This window comes from Mesoplodon densirostris, chromosome 16 (assembly GCF_025265405.1).
Source record: "Mesoplodon densirostris isolate mMesDen1 chromosome 16, mMesDen1 primary haplotype, whole genome shotgun sequence".
Classification (NCBI taxonomy): domain Eukaryota; kingdom Metazoa; phylum Chordata; class Mammalia; order Artiodactyla; family Ziphiidae; genus Mesoplodon; species Mesoplodon densirostris.
The window spans coordinates 24,929,876-24,945,596 of NC_082676.1; the positions used below are offsets into that span (position 1 = coordinate 24,929,876).

At 46.5% G+C, this 15,721-nt stretch overlaps 2 protein-coding genes across 3 annotated transcripts in view; one reads left to right on the plus strand and one right to left on the minus strand.

Moving 5' to 3' along the window:
• Positions 1–15,721, plus strand: part of PIGU (phosphatidylinositol glycan anchor biosynthesis class U) — a 132,218-nt gene that overhangs the window by 107,172 nt on the left and 9,325 nt on the right. Inside the window, exon 12 of one of the 2 annotated variants that reach the window (XM_060120007.1) lies at positions 4,833–5,243. The exons of the other annotated variant lie outside the window; for it this stretch is intronic. Within the exon in view, the coding sequence (XP_059975990.1) occupies positions 4,833–4,946 (114 nt within the window). The 3' untranslated portion in view covers positions 4,947–5,243. Of the gene's footprint in view, positions 1–4,832; positions 5,244–15,721 lie in introns of those variants that run through there. 2 annotated transcript variants of the gene reach the window in all.
• On the minus strand, positions 5,459–7,176 carry MAP1LC3A (microtubule associated protein 1 light chain 3 alpha). The gene is made up of 5 exons (XM_060077875.1): positions 6,932–7,176; positions 6,553–6,608; positions 6,367–6,473; positions 5,892–6,061; positions 5,459–5,619 (listed from the first exon to the last, which is right to left on the minus strand). The coding sequence occupies exons 1-4, from the start codon at positions 6,969–6,971 to the stop codon at positions 5,899–5,901; spliced, it is 366 nt and encodes a 121-aa protein (XP_059933858.1). The 5' UTR covers positions 6,972–7,176; the 3' UTR covers positions 5,459–5,619; positions 5,892–5,898.

Sequence of the window (15,721 nt, forward strand, 5' to 3'; positions counted from 1 at the left end):
GGTCACAAAGCACCGAGCTGATCTCCCTGTGCTATGTGGCTGCTTCCCACTAGCCATCGGTTTTACATTTGGTAGTGTATATATGTCCATGCCACTCTCTCACTTTGTCCCAGCTTACCCTTCCCCCTCCCCATGTCCTCAAATCCATTCTGTAGTAGGTCTGCGTCTTTATTCCCATCCTGCCCCTAGGTTCTTCATGACCTTTTTTTTTTTTTTTTTTTTAGATTCCATATATGTGTGTTAGCATACGGTATTTGTTTTTCTCTTTCTGACTTACTTCACTCTCAAGATTGCTTTGGCTATTCGGGGTCTTTTGTGTTTCCATACAAATTGTGCAATTTTTTGTTCTAGTTCTGTGAAAAATGCCATTGGTAGTTTGATAGGGATTGCATTGAATCTGTAGATTGCTTTGGGTAGTATTGTCATTTTGACAATGTTGATTCTTCCAATCCAAGAACATGGTATATCTCTCCATCTATTGGTATCATCTTTAACTTATTTCATCAGTGTCTTATAGTTTTCTGCATACAGGTCTTTTGCTTCCTTAGGAAGGTTTATTCCTAGGTATTTTATTCTTCTTTTTTGCAATGGTAAATGGGAGTGTTTCCTTAATTTCTCTTTCAGCTTTTTTTGTCGTTAGTGTATAGGAATGCAAGAGATTTCTGTGCATTAATTTTGTATCCTGCTACTTTACCAAATTCATGGATTAGCTCTAGTAGTTTTCTGGTGGCATTTTTAGGATTCTCTATGTATAGTATCATGTCATCTGCAAACAGTGACAGTTTTACTTCTTCTTTTCTGATTTGGATTCCTTTTATTTCTTTTTCTTCTCTGTAGACTTTTTAATGATGGCCATTCTGACCAGTGTGAGGTGATACCTCATTGTAGTTTTGATTTGCATTTCTCTAATAATTAGCGATGTTGAGCATCTTTTCATGTGGTTGTTAGCCATCTGTATGTCTTCTTTGGAGAAATGTCTACTTAGTTCTTCTGCCCATTTTTCAATTGGGTTGTTTGTTTTTTTGTTGTTGAGTCCTATGTGCTGTTTGTATATTTTGGAAATTAAGCCCTTGTCGGTCATATCATTTGCAAATATTTTCTCCCATCTGTAGCTTGTCTTTTCATTTTGTTTATGGTTTCCTTTGCTGTGCAAAAGCTTGTAAGTTTGATTAAGTCCCTTTGTTTATTTTTGCTTTTATTTTTATTGCCTTGGGAGACTGACCTAAGAAAACATTGGTACAATTTATGTCAGAGAATGTTTTGCCTATGTCCTCTTCTAGGAGTTTTATGGTGTCATGTCTTATGTTAAGTCTTTAAGCTATTTTGAGTTTATTTTTGTGGGTGGTGTGAGGTGTGTTCTAACTTTTGATTTCATGCAGCTGTCCAACTTTCCCAACACCCCTTGCTGAAGAGACTGTCTTTTTCCCATTGTATATACTTGTCTCCTTTGTCAAAGATTAATTGACCATAGGTGTGTGGATTTATTTCTGGGCTCTCTATTCTGTTCCATTGATTCATATGTCTTTTTTTGTGCCAATATCATGCCGTTTTGATTACTGTAGCTTTGTAGTGTTATCTGAAGTCTGAGAGAGTTATGCTTCCTGCTTTGTTCTTTTCCCTCAGGATTGCTTTGGCAATTCTGGGTCTTTTATTGGTTCCATATAAATTTTAGGATTATTTGTTCTAGTTCTGTGAAATATGTTATGGGTAATTTGATAGGGATCACATTAAATCTGTAGATTGCTTTGGGTAGTATGACTATTTTAACAATATTAATTCTTCCAAGAACATGGGATATCTTACCATTTCTTTGCATCATCTTCAGTTTCCTTTATTAATGGAAAAACACAAATCTTAATGTACATTTCCTGAAGCCTTCTTTCACTCAGCAAGATATTTTTGAGGCTCATTCATGTTGTTGCATGTAACAGTAGTACGTTGCTTTTTAAAATAAACTTTTAAATTTTGGAATAATTTTAGATAGTACAGAGAGTTCTCACATGCCCCCCACCCAGTTTCCCACATTTTTAACATCTCATATTACCATGGTAAGTTTGTCAAAACCAAGAAACTGACCCTGGTACGTTACGACTAAGTAAACTCCAGATTTGATGTGGATTTCACCAGTTTTCCCTGTATTGTCTTCTTTTTCTCCCAGGATCCAGTCCCAGGTACCACATTACACTTAGTTGCCACATCTCCCCCATGTCCTCTGCTCACACTCTGTCTTTCCTTATTTCTCGTGACATGGACAGTCTTGAGGAACAGTGGCCAGGTATCCTGTAGAGTGTCCCCTCTGGGTTTGTCTGATGCTTTTCTCATCATGAGGCCACGTTTTAGGTTTTTGGAATGCTCAGGCAGTACACACTAGCCACACTTCATGCCGTTTACCCTTCATCATTTGGTTAAGATAGTGTTTGCCAGGCTTCTCCAGTGCACAGTTACTATTTTCTCTTTCCCTGTTCTTTGGAAGTGAGTCACGAAGTCTAGCCTACCCTCGGGGGCAGGGGGTGGGGAGTGGGCAAGAATTAAGCTCCACCTCCTGAAGGGAGAGTCTCTACATATATTATTTGGAACTCTTTTGTAAGGATTACAAAAGGAATTCTCCCTTGTTTATTTATTTACTTATTCAGTCATTTATCGGCTGATTGTTTTTAATTGGATTTTTATTTTTATCAACGTAACATGTATACATAATTTACAAAGTTAAGGCTTACAAGGAAAAAGAATAGCTCCCTTAGGTCCTATAGTTATTTGTTCTGGTGCTTCTAGATTGTATACTTACTCTACTATTTCTTGATTTTTTTTCCATTTTATATTAAGTTGAACCATATGAAACTGTCAATACTCAACCGTTTTTGATCTGCAAAATTGGCAGTTTCATATGGTTCAAACTAATAACCTAGTGTTTTGACTTCCTATTTGACCAGCTGATCGTGTGTGACATTGGAGTTGTTTTGTTGTAAACTGTGGCTTTGCACCTGCCCCTCATCTGACCTGGCTCGGGGATCAACCCCCACCAGCTCCAGGCTCCGCCTCCTCAGACTTGACACCTTGGGCCTGGGTGAGAAAGGGGCTGCAGGGAGTGAGGGCAGCCTTCGCTGTGGTAACTACGCCCCATGGGCAGCTGCAGCGCAAGCCTTCAGGGGCTCCCTGGGCTCTCTGCTCTGACACCCTCAGTGGCAGAGTTCTGGGCCCTTTGCACACTGGGCCCCAGGTACATTGCCTTGCAGGGTTATAGCCACTAGTCCAGCTCTCCCAGTATAGCCTTAGGCCAACTGTTGAACCCTTTGTGCCTCAATTTCCTCATCTGTAAGATGGGAACCATCAGCCTTCCAGATGGATTCCTGTGGTGGCAGAATGGCAGGTCCTTGTCCTGAGGCCATGGTGTGGGTTTGCTCTCTTTCCTGCCCACCGTGTGAGAGAGGCTTCCCAGAACAGGGGTTTGGGGGTCAGAGGCTGAGATGCCAGGCTCAACCTCTGTCTTGCTATAAGGCCCTAGCCAGGTGCTCCCCCAGTTCTGGGCTTACGTCGCCCCATCTGTGCCAAGGTGATTGGTGATGATAATGTGAGAGGCTTGTAAGTGCCTGAGAACTGGTGGTATCTGCAGTGGTGAGCCCCTCTCCCCTCATCCTTCTGTAGGGCTGGGCCCTGCCCCTCCTGTTCCAGGCACTGGAGGTCCTGGGAGCTTGGGATGAATGGAATTGTAAGACTGGGCCCAGTGTTTGGGGGACCTTGGCAAGTCCCTGTTCCCCTCTGGGCCTCAGTGAGGGGGATGGTGGGCTGAGCTGCTAGGGCCCTTTCTATTCTGAGGCCCAGACAGAAAAGACAGACCAAGCTGGACACAGACACCATGGTGGCAGAATCACTCAGGGACCCTGCCCAGGCCAGGGGAGGAGCCACAGTCATCAGGCAGTCTCACAGATGAATGCAAAACTGCAATTTGGACGAGTTTATGCTACCAGATAAAAGTTAGTGGGACTAAGACCCAATCTAGGGTGTGAGGGAGGGCTTCTCTGTGGAAGTGATCCTTCCTGAGGCCTGAAGGGCAAGCAGGTGTTTACTAGATGAAAGGGGAAGAGAACATTCCAGGCAGAGGAGACAGCAAAGATCCTGCATTGGAAGGGAACAGGCCAGTGTGGCTGGAGCTGAGTGAGGTGGAGCACGGCAGAGGCTGAAGCACGTACACGGGCAGGGACCAAGTGCAAGGCCTCAGAGCCCCAGAGAGTTTGATCTTCACCCTAAGAGCCATGGGAAGCCTTTAGATGACCTTAAGCTGGCATGCAACATGACCAGATTTGTCTTAAAAAGCAACCTCTGCTGCTAGGGTGGGAGGTTTGAGATCAGGAAGCCCAGAGAGGAGACCACTGTTGTTCAGATGACAGTGGCTTTGTCCAGGGTGGTAGCTGTGGGGACAGGTAGAAATAGAACTGACAGGCTTGGTGGCTTGGCGTATGGGAGGAGACAAGTCTGTTGATTCTATGGCCTGAACACCTGGATGGAAGAAGGGGGATATGGGTTCCCAGTGGGAGAAGCAGGTTTGATAGGGGACTTGGCTGGGGTGGAAGGGCCAGTGGGCACCCAGGAGGTGAGACGGAGGAGCGCCAGTCTGGAGTTCACAGGCCAGGGCTTGGGATGGAAGCACAGACCATGGTAGGAGGAGGAAGGGCAGTAGAGCAACTTCTGCAGTGCCAGTGAGACCCTTGAAGGGTGGTGTAGGCCCTGAGGGGCAGGGTCCCTGGGCAGGGTCTCCCCAACGCCTACCTAGCCCCTCAGAGATCCGAAGTTCAGGGGGAGGTATCACGAAGCTTCTCACATCTCTCTCCCCCCAGATCCTGCTCATCTCCGATTACTTCTATGCCTTCCTACGGCGGGAGTACTACCTCACACATGGTCTCTACCTGACCACCAAGGACGGCACGGAGGCCATGCTTGTGCTCAAGTAGGCCTGGCTGGGCACAGGGCTGCACGGACTTCAGGGGTGAAAGGGCCAGAAGCTGGGCCAAGCCCTCTAACCAGAGCTGCCAGCAGGGAGGTCCTGGGCAGATGAGGTTTGAGTCCAGGGTCACAAATATGGTACTGGTGAGGAGCCAAGGCTGACAGCAAGGCCTGTGGGGAGCAGCCAGGAGCACCTCCACTTGCACTCCCCACTCTGTGGCTCCGCACACCAAGGAGCCCCCCTCCCAAGCAGGAAAGGGGAAGAAGCAGACAGCAGGGTTTGTTAGGTTGTGGCTACTTAATAAATGTGTTTTGTTATGCAAACGTCTGCCCTGGAACCACACTGCACTCCTGGAAGGGGTGGGCTTGGCCCCTAATACCACCATGGTGCACTACACACAGGCGTGGGTTTCCCAAATGAGCTCTGAGTCCACAGAACACGGGTCTGCGTACTGGTTAGCTGAGAATGGTGTGGGGCAGCCCTCCCCACTCCCCAAGCAGCTGGAGGCAAAGGGCCAGGCAGGCCTGAGCAATCTTTATTCTGCAGAGGAACAATGACCACAGATCCATACACCATGTCAAGACTGGGTGAGCCAGGGGCCAGTCCTTCAGGGGTGGGCAGGTCCAGGCATGGGCAGCACCTCAGGTCAGGGAGGGACAGATGGGCAGACAGGCAGGGGCCTAAAAAAAAAAGACAAACCACACAGAGCAGGGGTGCTAGGGGCTGCTCCCAACCTCCCCCCATCCCAGCCAGCACCCAGAGGGGCAACCCTAACATGACTGGGCCAGGATCCACCCAGGGGCAGGGGAGGTGCGGTTGGTGCCCCCTGGCTAGGATGTGGCATCCCCGCCCAGCCCACCAGGGGCAGGGGCAGAGGCAGCTCAGTTCAGGTGCCAGGAGCTCCCAGGGCAGAGCCTGACAGGGCCCCCCACTCCCAAGCCAACCCCCCTACTGCTGGCTCAGAAGCCGAAGGTTTCCTGGGAGGCGTAGACCATGTAGAGGAAGCCGTCATCGTCCTTCTCCTGCTCATAGATGTCGGCGATGGGCGTGGACACGCTCACCATGCTGTGCTGGTTCACCAGCAGGAAGAAGGCCTGCGTGGGGTTCAGCTGCAGGCGGCGCCTGAGGTGGGCGGGAGGGCAAGCCAACCGTGAGGGGCCTGGCTGTTGGGCGAGTGTAGCCCTCACCCGCTCCCCAAAATGATCCTAATCCTCCACCTCACACCCGTCCCAAGCCCTTCTAGAGGCTCTCACCTCTGACCGGACACAGACCCCAGCCCTGACCTTGACCTTTCCCAACCTCCCCACAACAGGGACCCAGCACCCGTTCCCGTGCCCCACCCCCACCCCTTCCTTCTCAGAAGGACCCAGCCCCCTGCCTGACCCCAGCAGGACCCAATCCCCCTCTGACAGCTGCTGCCCGCGCACCGGATGATCTTGACCAACTCGCTCATGTTGACATGGTCCGGGACCAGGAACTTGGTCTTGTCCAGGACGGGCAGCTGCTTCTCACCCTTGTAGCGCTCGATGATTACCTGGGAGCGGGGCGGGGGATGCGTGAGCACGAGGCGGGGCTTGGGCCGGGCGGGGATGGGAGGGGGCGGCGGAACTCACCGGGATTTTGCTGGGGTGCTGCTCGCGGATCTGCTGCACCTCTTTACAGCGATCGGCTGCAGACAGCAGTCGGGGATGAGGCCGGGCCGAGGTCCTCCTCGAGGTTCCGCCCCGCCAGTACCCGAGGGGCGGCCCCGACCCCGCCTCCCCGAAGCCCCCGCCCCCGGAGCCGTTGGGCCCTAAGGCCCGGGCACAGGACCGGGATGCGAGGCGGAGGCCCCGGCCCAGGCCCCAGCCTGCTTCCCATCCCGAGGGTCCAGCTCCAGCCGAGCCTGACGTCACGGAGCTGACGTCATCTGCGGCAGTCGGGTCGGTCGGCCAACACCCCCCAGCCCCCACGCCCCCACCCCGCGCTCCCAGAGCGCCCGCCGGGCCTCACCAAAGCTCCGCCGCTGCTTGAAAGGCCGGTCTGAGGGCATCGCGCCGGCCCGGCGGGGCGCGCAGGCCGGGGCTCTGGGGCGCGCGACGAGGGGATGTGGCTGCGGTTCGGGGCTCCGGGGGCTCCGCGCCTCGCGCTGAAGGGCTCCGAGGCTCGCGCTGAGCCCGGCGACGGCGGCTCGGGGAGGTAACTCGCCCAGCTGACGTCAGGTCACAACATTCCTTAAAGGGGAGGCCGGCGCGCCGCTCCCATTGGGCCGACGCAAAGTCCGCCCGCCCGGACCCGTGACATCACGGCGCAGAGAGCCTGGATTCCCGGCCCAGCGCCGCGAAGGGGCGGGGGCTCCCAGGGCGCGTCACGGTCCCGTGACGTCACGGCCTGCGCAGAGGTGGGCGGGGTGGGGCGGGGTCCTTTCCCTGAGGTCCGGGCTGAGGGGAGACTAGAAAGCCTGCGAGGTCGTTGGGGGAGCGGCGGGGAGAGCGGGGGCCAGGCTGCAGCACAGCATCCTTCTGTTCCCACTGTCACTAAGTCATCTGACAGCGCTCACTCAGAGCCTGTTCCGTTCCAGGAACGGTAGGAGGCACTGGGGATGACAACACTAAACCAAACGTTCTCGCCTTCGTGGAGCTCATGGTTAGAGAAAGAAAAAGGTGGTGGTCGGGGTGGGGGCGGAGATTAAAACATGAAGACGCTTGGAGCGAGACACTAAAAAGCATAAAGGTTTTAGAAGGAATTTCTAGAATTGAAAAATAGAGCTATCGAAATTCAAGTCTCAAAGGATGAGGCAAGAAAGCCAATTAGATACAGCAGAAGAGAAAATCACTGAACTGGATGAAAGAGCGGAAGCAATTAGCCAGAAAACAAGCCAGATGGAACATATAAAAGAGGAAGTGGGGCTTCCTTGGTGGCGCAGTGGTTGAGAGTCCGCCTGCCGATGCAGGGGACACGGGTTTGTGCCCCGGTCCGGGAAGATCCCACGTGCCGTGGAGCGGCTAGGCCCGTGAGCCACAGCCGCTGAACCTGTGCATCCGGAGCCTGTGCTCCACAACGGAAGAGGCCACAACAGTGAGAGGCCCGCGTACCGCAAAAAAAAAAAAAAAAAAAGAGGAAGTGACAGGAATGGTAAGGTGAGAAGAATAGGTTCAATCAGTGTTCCAGAAGGAGAGAAAAGAATGTGGGAGAGGCAGTTCCTGAAGAGCTTCCACAATTGATTAAAGACCAGGATCCTCACTTAAAATCCAGATCAGAATAAATAAAAATAAAATCTCATCTAGACACTTCGTAGTGAATTTGCAGAACTCTAAAGAGAAGAAATTAGACAGAAAAATACCAAGTAACTAAACTGGTAAACATGGAAGTCCATCTAAACAAGCACCTGCTATGAAACATGAATGGTGACGATTAGTTTGTGGACTACAGAGCAAGGAGCACAGGACACAAAAACAGGTAGGGCTGGAGAGGGTAATCAGAGTTTATGTGTTCTAAGAAGCTTCATTTATTTGAGAGGAGGAGAATAAAGATAATTGGTAATTATCTGGCTTTGTAAAGTCAAGTCAAGTTCAAACACTTCAGAGAGATCACTAAAAGAATAGAAGGTATAACTGCCAATGCACAAAAGAGAAAAGTTTAGTAGAAGGTATTAAAATATAATTGAAGGTAGAAAAGGAGAAAAAGGAAGCAAAGTGAAAAGAATGGTACATAAATGGTACAAAACCAGAGGTAGAGGGCTTCCCTGGTGGCGCAGTGGTTGGGAGTCCGCCTGCCGATGCAGGGGACAGGGGTTCGTGCCCCGGTCCGGGGGGATCCCACATGCCGCGGAGCGGCTGGGCCCGTGGGCCATGGCCACTGGGCCTGCGCATCCGGAGCCTGTTGCTCCGCAACGGGAGAGGCCACAGAAGTGAGAGGCCCGCATACTGAAAAAAACAAACAAACAAACAAAAAACAGAGGTAGAAAGTGTTTTACATTCATCTATTAAAATAGAGGTGAACAGATTGGCCAAGAAAAAGAAAATGCAGGTCTATGCTATTTACAAGAGGACATTTAAAACCTAAGGGCACCAAAAGTAAACAGTTGGGAAAAAAGTGTATACTAGAGAAAAACTAACCAAAAGATATACCCATAGCAAAATCAGACAAAATAGGCTTTAAGGCTAGAGACATTATTAGTGATAAAGAGCATCAACACCAAGTGATGAAAAGAACAATTTTCTAAGAATATATGACAATTCTGAACTTGTATGTTAGAGGTTTAAAAAAAAAAGGCTGGGGCCTCCCTGGTGGCGCAGTGGTTAAGAGTCCGCCTGCCGATGCAGGGGATACGGGTTCGTGCCCCAGTCTGGGAGGATCCCATATGCCGCGGAGCGGCTGGGCCCGTGAGCCATGGCCGCTGGGCCTGCGCATCCGGAGCCTGTGCTCCGCAACGGGAGAGGCCACAACAGTGAGAGGCCTGCATACCGCAAAAAGAAAAAATAAAAAAAAAAAAAAAAAAAAAAAAAGGCTGAAAGTGTATGAAGCAAAAGTGACAGGATACAAGGAGAAATTGCCAAGTCCTTCATCACAGTGGTAGATTTTAAAACTTTTTCAGTAACTGATAGACCAAACAGCCCAAAAAAGGATATAGAAGATTTTAATACCATTAATAATTCTAATCAATTGACCCTGGTAGAACCCTGAACCCAATATGTTACTTTCAGGCACACAAGAAACATGTATAAAAAATTACCTGTGGGGAATGTGGGAAAGAAAGGAGTCAAAGACAACAGATGGGGACAGGGAGAATTACAGAGTACATTTTAGGGGAAGATCATGGGTTAATTTTGGGGAGGTCAAGTTTGAGATGTCTGCTAGCTTCCAAGCAGAGACATAGAGTAGGCCAGGCTCCAAGACAAATCTCAACAGATAATCAGATAGTTAATTTCATACAGACAGTGTTCTCTGACCACAAGCAAGAGCTGAATAAACTCCAAATCTTTCGACATTTAAAAACACTTCTAGGGACTTCCCTGGTGGTGCAGTGGTTAAGAATCCGCCTGCCAATCCAGGGGACACAGGTTCGAGCCCTGGTCCAGGAAGATCCTGCATGCCGTGGAGCAACTAAGCCCGTGTGCCACAACTACTGAGCCTGTGCTCTAGAGCCCGCGAGCCGCAATTACTGAGCCCACGCGCCTAGAGCCCGTGCTCTGCAAGAGAAGCCACCGCAATGAGAAGCCCATGCACCGCAACGAAGAGTAACCTCTGTTCGCCGCAACTAGAGAAAGCCTGAGTGCAGCAACAAAGACCCAACGCAGCCAATAAATAAATACATTTACCAAAAAAACTGAAACACTCTAAAAAAAATTTTTTTAAGAATTTAAAAAACACTTCTAGAAAACTCTTTACTCAAAGATGAAATCATATGGAAATGAAAACTATTTAGGTCAAACTAAAAATGAGAATACATATAAAAACTCTAGTTTGGTGGGTGGGGGGACTAAAGCAGAATTTACAAGATTTGTAACCTTATCAGTGGTATTAGGTAAGAAGAAATATGGAGAATTTATGAGCAGAATGTCAAAGAATTTTAGAATGGAGTAAATGTAAACCCACAGAAAGTGGAAGGAAGATAATAATGAAGAGCAGAAATTGATTAAATAGAAAACAAAAGCACTAGTATGTACCACAAAACAAAGCTGTATCTTTGAAAAGACCAATAAAATAAACATTAATGTGCAAAAGGGATATAACTACAGATAAAGCAGAAATGACAAAAATAAGATTATAAACTTTATGCCAATACACTAAAAACTTAGATGAAATGGACAATTTTCTAGTAAAAGATAATTTGCCAAGACTAATTAAAAAAGAAATAGACAAACTGAGTAGCCATATACAAAAACCAAAAAGTAGTCCAGATGGTTTTTTAGTTGCGTTCTCCCAAAATAATAATAATAATAAAAAAACCCAAACCTGCATCAAACATTATACTTAATGGTAGAACACCATACTACATGATAAATGTTAAGCATTATTCCCTTTAGAGCCAAGAACAGAATTTTTAATTGTATTATTATTATTATTTTTTTGCTGTATGCGGGCATCTCATTGTTGTGGCCTCTCCTGTCGCAGAGCACAGGCTCCGGACGTGCAGGCTCAATGGCCATGGCTCACAGGTCCAGCCGCTCCGCAGCATGTGGGATCCTCCCGGACCGTGTCCCCTGCATCGGCAGGCGGACTCTCAACCACTGCGCTACCAGGGAAGCCTCTAATTGTATTATTGAACAAAATGCAAATATTGCCTGGAGGGCCCAGCCAGAGTACCAAGACAAGGAAAAGAAAGGAGCAAAACTATCATTCACAGTCAGAAAACCCAAAGGAATCTACAAACAATAAAAGATTGCTAACTAATAAAGTCTAACAACACACAACACTAAGTTTTAGGGTAATATGGGAAAATGAGAACTCTTTACACTGCTGATGGGAGTGTAAATCATTTCAGCTATATTAGGGAGCAATTTGACAAAATCTACCAAAACTGAAATGCTCATATCCTCCAAACCAGGAATTAAACGTGTGGGTGTGCACATGAGCCCAAAGAAATACAGTTAAGTATGTTTATTGGAACATTTTCAAAATAACAACAAAAAAATTGGGAGCCACCTAAATGTCCTATTAAATATCTTGTGTAACAGAACAACAGGACATTCCTGTAGTGAAAGAGGGAGAGAAGGGGTCAGCAGGCTTTCCCTTTAAAAGCACAGACTAAATATTTTCAGCTTTGCAGGCCATATGGTCTCTGGCAACTACTCAGTTCTGTTGGAGTGTGGAAGCAGGCCTAGACAGTCTGAATGGGCAAGGCTGTGTCCTAATAATACTTTATTTGCTGAAACAGAAAAATTTGGCCTGAGGGCTTTAGTTTGCTGACTCTTGATCCAGAACTGTGTGTGTCAAAGTGGACACATCTCACATACACAGAGTTGCAGGAGATTGTGATCAGAGTCATTAAGAGCAGCTGAAAGAACTAGGTCTGCCATGGCCTTGAGGAAGTGGTTACTCCTTTCTTTTGTCAGGCTAAGCCTTTGGGGATAGGCCCATCCCCCAAATCCCACAGATGCTCTGTGCTCCATCTTTCTCTTACCTGACCAGTCAGCAGGGCTGACACTCCCTCCACCAGTCCTCTGGTTACTCTGCTCACTTCTTCCTCCTCTCCTCCAACTTCCCTGAATCCAGAGAGCTGGCCTACTACTCTCTGTCTCTACTTGGAAGTCTAGCAGACACCTCAAACTTGACCTCCCCAAAATGAACCCATGATCTTCCCCTAAAATGGACTCTGATTGTAACCTCCCTCTCTACACCTGTCATCTTTGACTCCTTTCTTTCCCACAGCCCCACACATTCTCCAGGCCCAAATCCTCTTGGTTCCACATTCAAAATATCTCCAGAATCTGACCACCTCTCACCACTTCCACTCCTGCCACTCAAGTCAGAGCCACCATCATCTCTTGTCTGTCTACTGCCATCGTTTCCTCCCTGGTCTCCTTGCTTTGGCCTTGCCCACTTGAGCCTGGTCTCACTACACTGACAAGATTCCTCCTGTGCATACAGGTGTTGGATCATGCTATTCCTTCACGCCACTCAAAGTAAAAGTCAAAAGCTGGAAGTATGCCATGAGGCCTGCAGGATCTGCCTTCCTGCTGCTCCTCTGGGCTTATCTACCTCACCTTTGCCCCCTTGGCTTCAACTACACTGGCCTCCTTGCTATCACTATTCCGGGAATCCCAGACACACGTGTGCCGCAGAGCATCTCTGTACTTACTGGTCCCTTTCCCTGGAGCATTCTTCCCCAAGGTCTCTTTGTGGCTCACTCTCTAATTTCCAAGGTCTCCTCAGGGAGGCATTCCTGAATGACCTTATTTAATACTGCAGCCCCCCACCCCAGTCACTCTCTATCCTCCCTCCCAACACCTTGCTTAATTTTTTTGCCAGAGCAGTTATCACACTCTAATATGTTATACGCTTTTCCTAAACATTTTGTGATGAAAACTTTCAAGCGAATAGAACACTTGAAATAATTATTCAGTGACCACCCATATACCTACCAGTTACATCCTACACTTAACACTTGCTCCATTTGCATTATCACTATCTGTCAATCTGTCCATGCATCCATTTTATCTTTTTGATGCATTTCAGTAAGTTGCAATTCAACATTTGTTTATGATAAAAAATCTCAACAAAGTGGGTACAGAGGAAGGCCATATTGTTTTATAATAGCTTTATATCTCAACATAATAAAGTCCATATATGACAAGCCCATAGCTAACATCATAGTCAAAGCTGAAAGCTTTTCCTCTAACATCAGGAACAAGGCAAGGATTTCCACTGTCATCACATTTATTCAACATAGTATTGGAAGTCATAGCCAGAGCAATTCGACAAGAAAAAGAAATAAAGGATATCCAAAATTGGAAAGGAAGAAGTAAAACTGTCACTATTTGCAGATGACATCGTATTATACATAGAAAACACTAAAGACTTCACCGAAAAAACTGTTAGAACTAATAAACAAATTCAGTAAAGTTGCAGGATAAAAAATCAATATACAAAAATCTGTTGCATTCCTATACACTAATAACAAATTATGAGAAAGAGAAATTAAGAAAACAATTCCATTTAAAATTACATCAAAATGAATGAATTACCTAGGAATAAATTTAACTAAGGAGGTGAAAGATCTGCACACTGAAAATTAGAAGACACTAATGAAAAAAATTGAAGTAGACATAAATAAATGGAAAGATATTCTGTGCTCATTTGGATTGGAAGAATTAATATTGTTAAAATGTCCATACTACCCAAAGCAACCTACAGGTTCAGTGCAAACCCTATTAAAATCCCAATGGCCTTTTTCACAGAAATAGAACAAACAATTGTAAAATTTGTATGGGGGTCTTCCCTGGTGGCGCAGTGGTTAAGAATCCTCCTGCCAATGCAGGAGACACAGGTTCGAGCCCTAGTCTTGGAAGATCCCACATGCTGTGGAGCAACTAAGTCCATGCACCACAACTGCTGAGCCCACGTGCCACAACTACTGAAGCCTGTGCTCCTAGAGCCTGTGCTCTGCAACTAGAAGCCACTGCAATGAGAAGCCCATGCACTGCAAGGAAGAGTAGCCCCCACTCGCCACAACTAGAGAAAGCCCACGCACAGCAACGAAGACCCAATGCAGCCAAAAATAAATAAATAAATTTATTTGAAAAATAAAATAACATAAGATTTGTATGGAATCACAAAGACCCTGAATAGCCAAAGGAGTCTTGAGAAAGAAGAACAAAGCTGGAGGCATTACACTCCCTGATTTCAAACTATATTACAAAGCTATTATAAAACAATATTATATTGACATAAAAACAGACACATAGATCAGTGGAACAGAATAGAGAGCCCAGAAATAAACCCATGCATATCTGGTCAATTTACCTACAAAGAAGCCAAGAATACACAATGGGGAAAGAACAGTCTCTTTGTGGGAAAACTGGACAGCCACATGCAAAAGAATGACACTGGACCACTGTCTTACACTATACACAAAAATCAACTCAAAATAGATTAAAGACTTGAATGTAAAACCTGAAACCAGAAAACTCTTAGAAGACAACATAGATGGTAAGCTCCTTGACATCAGTCTTGGCAGTAATTTTTTGGAATTGACACCAAACGCAAAGGCAACAGAAGCAAAAATAAACAACTGGGACTACAAACTTAAAAGCTTCTGTGCAACAACAAAATGAAAAGACAACCCACCAAATAGGAGAAAATTTATGCAAATCCTGTATCTGATAAGGGGCTAATATCCAAAATACATAAATAACTTATATGACTCAATAGCAAAAACCAATTTAATTAAAAAAACGGGCAGAGGATCTGAGTAGACATTTTTTCCAAAAAAGACACAGGTACATGAAAGGTGCTCCATATCACTAATCATCAGGGAAATGCAAATTGAAAACACAATGAGATAGCACCTTACACCTGTTAGAATGGCTGTTCTCAAGACAAGAAATAACAAGTGTTGGTGAGGATGTGGAGAAAAGGGAACCCTTGTGCACTATTGGTGGGAATGTAAATTGGTCCCAACGGTTCAGGATTGTTGGGGAACAGTGTCAGCTCACGGAAAACAGCATGGAGGCTCCTCAAAAAACTAAAAATAGAACTATCATATGATCCAGCAATTCCACTTCTGAGTATACTTTGGAAAACGTATTTCCTTTATCCAAACGAAATGAAATCACCATATTGAAAAGATGTAAGTACCCCCTTATGTTCATTGTAGCATTATTTACAATAGCCAAGATATGAATACAACCTAAGTGTCCATCAGTAGATGAACAGATGAAGAAAACGTAGCATATATATACAATGGAGTATTATTATTCAGACATAAAAAGGAAGGAAATCTTGTCATGTGAGACAACATGGATGCACCATAATCTCACCTATGTGTGGTATCTAAAAAACAAGCAAATAAGGGAATTCCCTGGCAGCCAGTGGTTAGGACTCCCTGCTCTCACTGCCAACGGCCCAGGTTCAATCCCTGGCGGGGGAACTAAGATCCTGCAAGCCATGCAGTACAGCAAAAAACAACCACCACCACCACCACCACAACAACAAACCCCCACACAATAAACCAAGCAAATAGAACAAAAAAAACAAGCTCATAGAGACAGAAAACAGAATAGTTTGGAGGTGGGGTTGGGGGTATGGCATGGTGAAATGAGTGCCCAAAGATACAAACTTCCAGTCATAAAATAAACA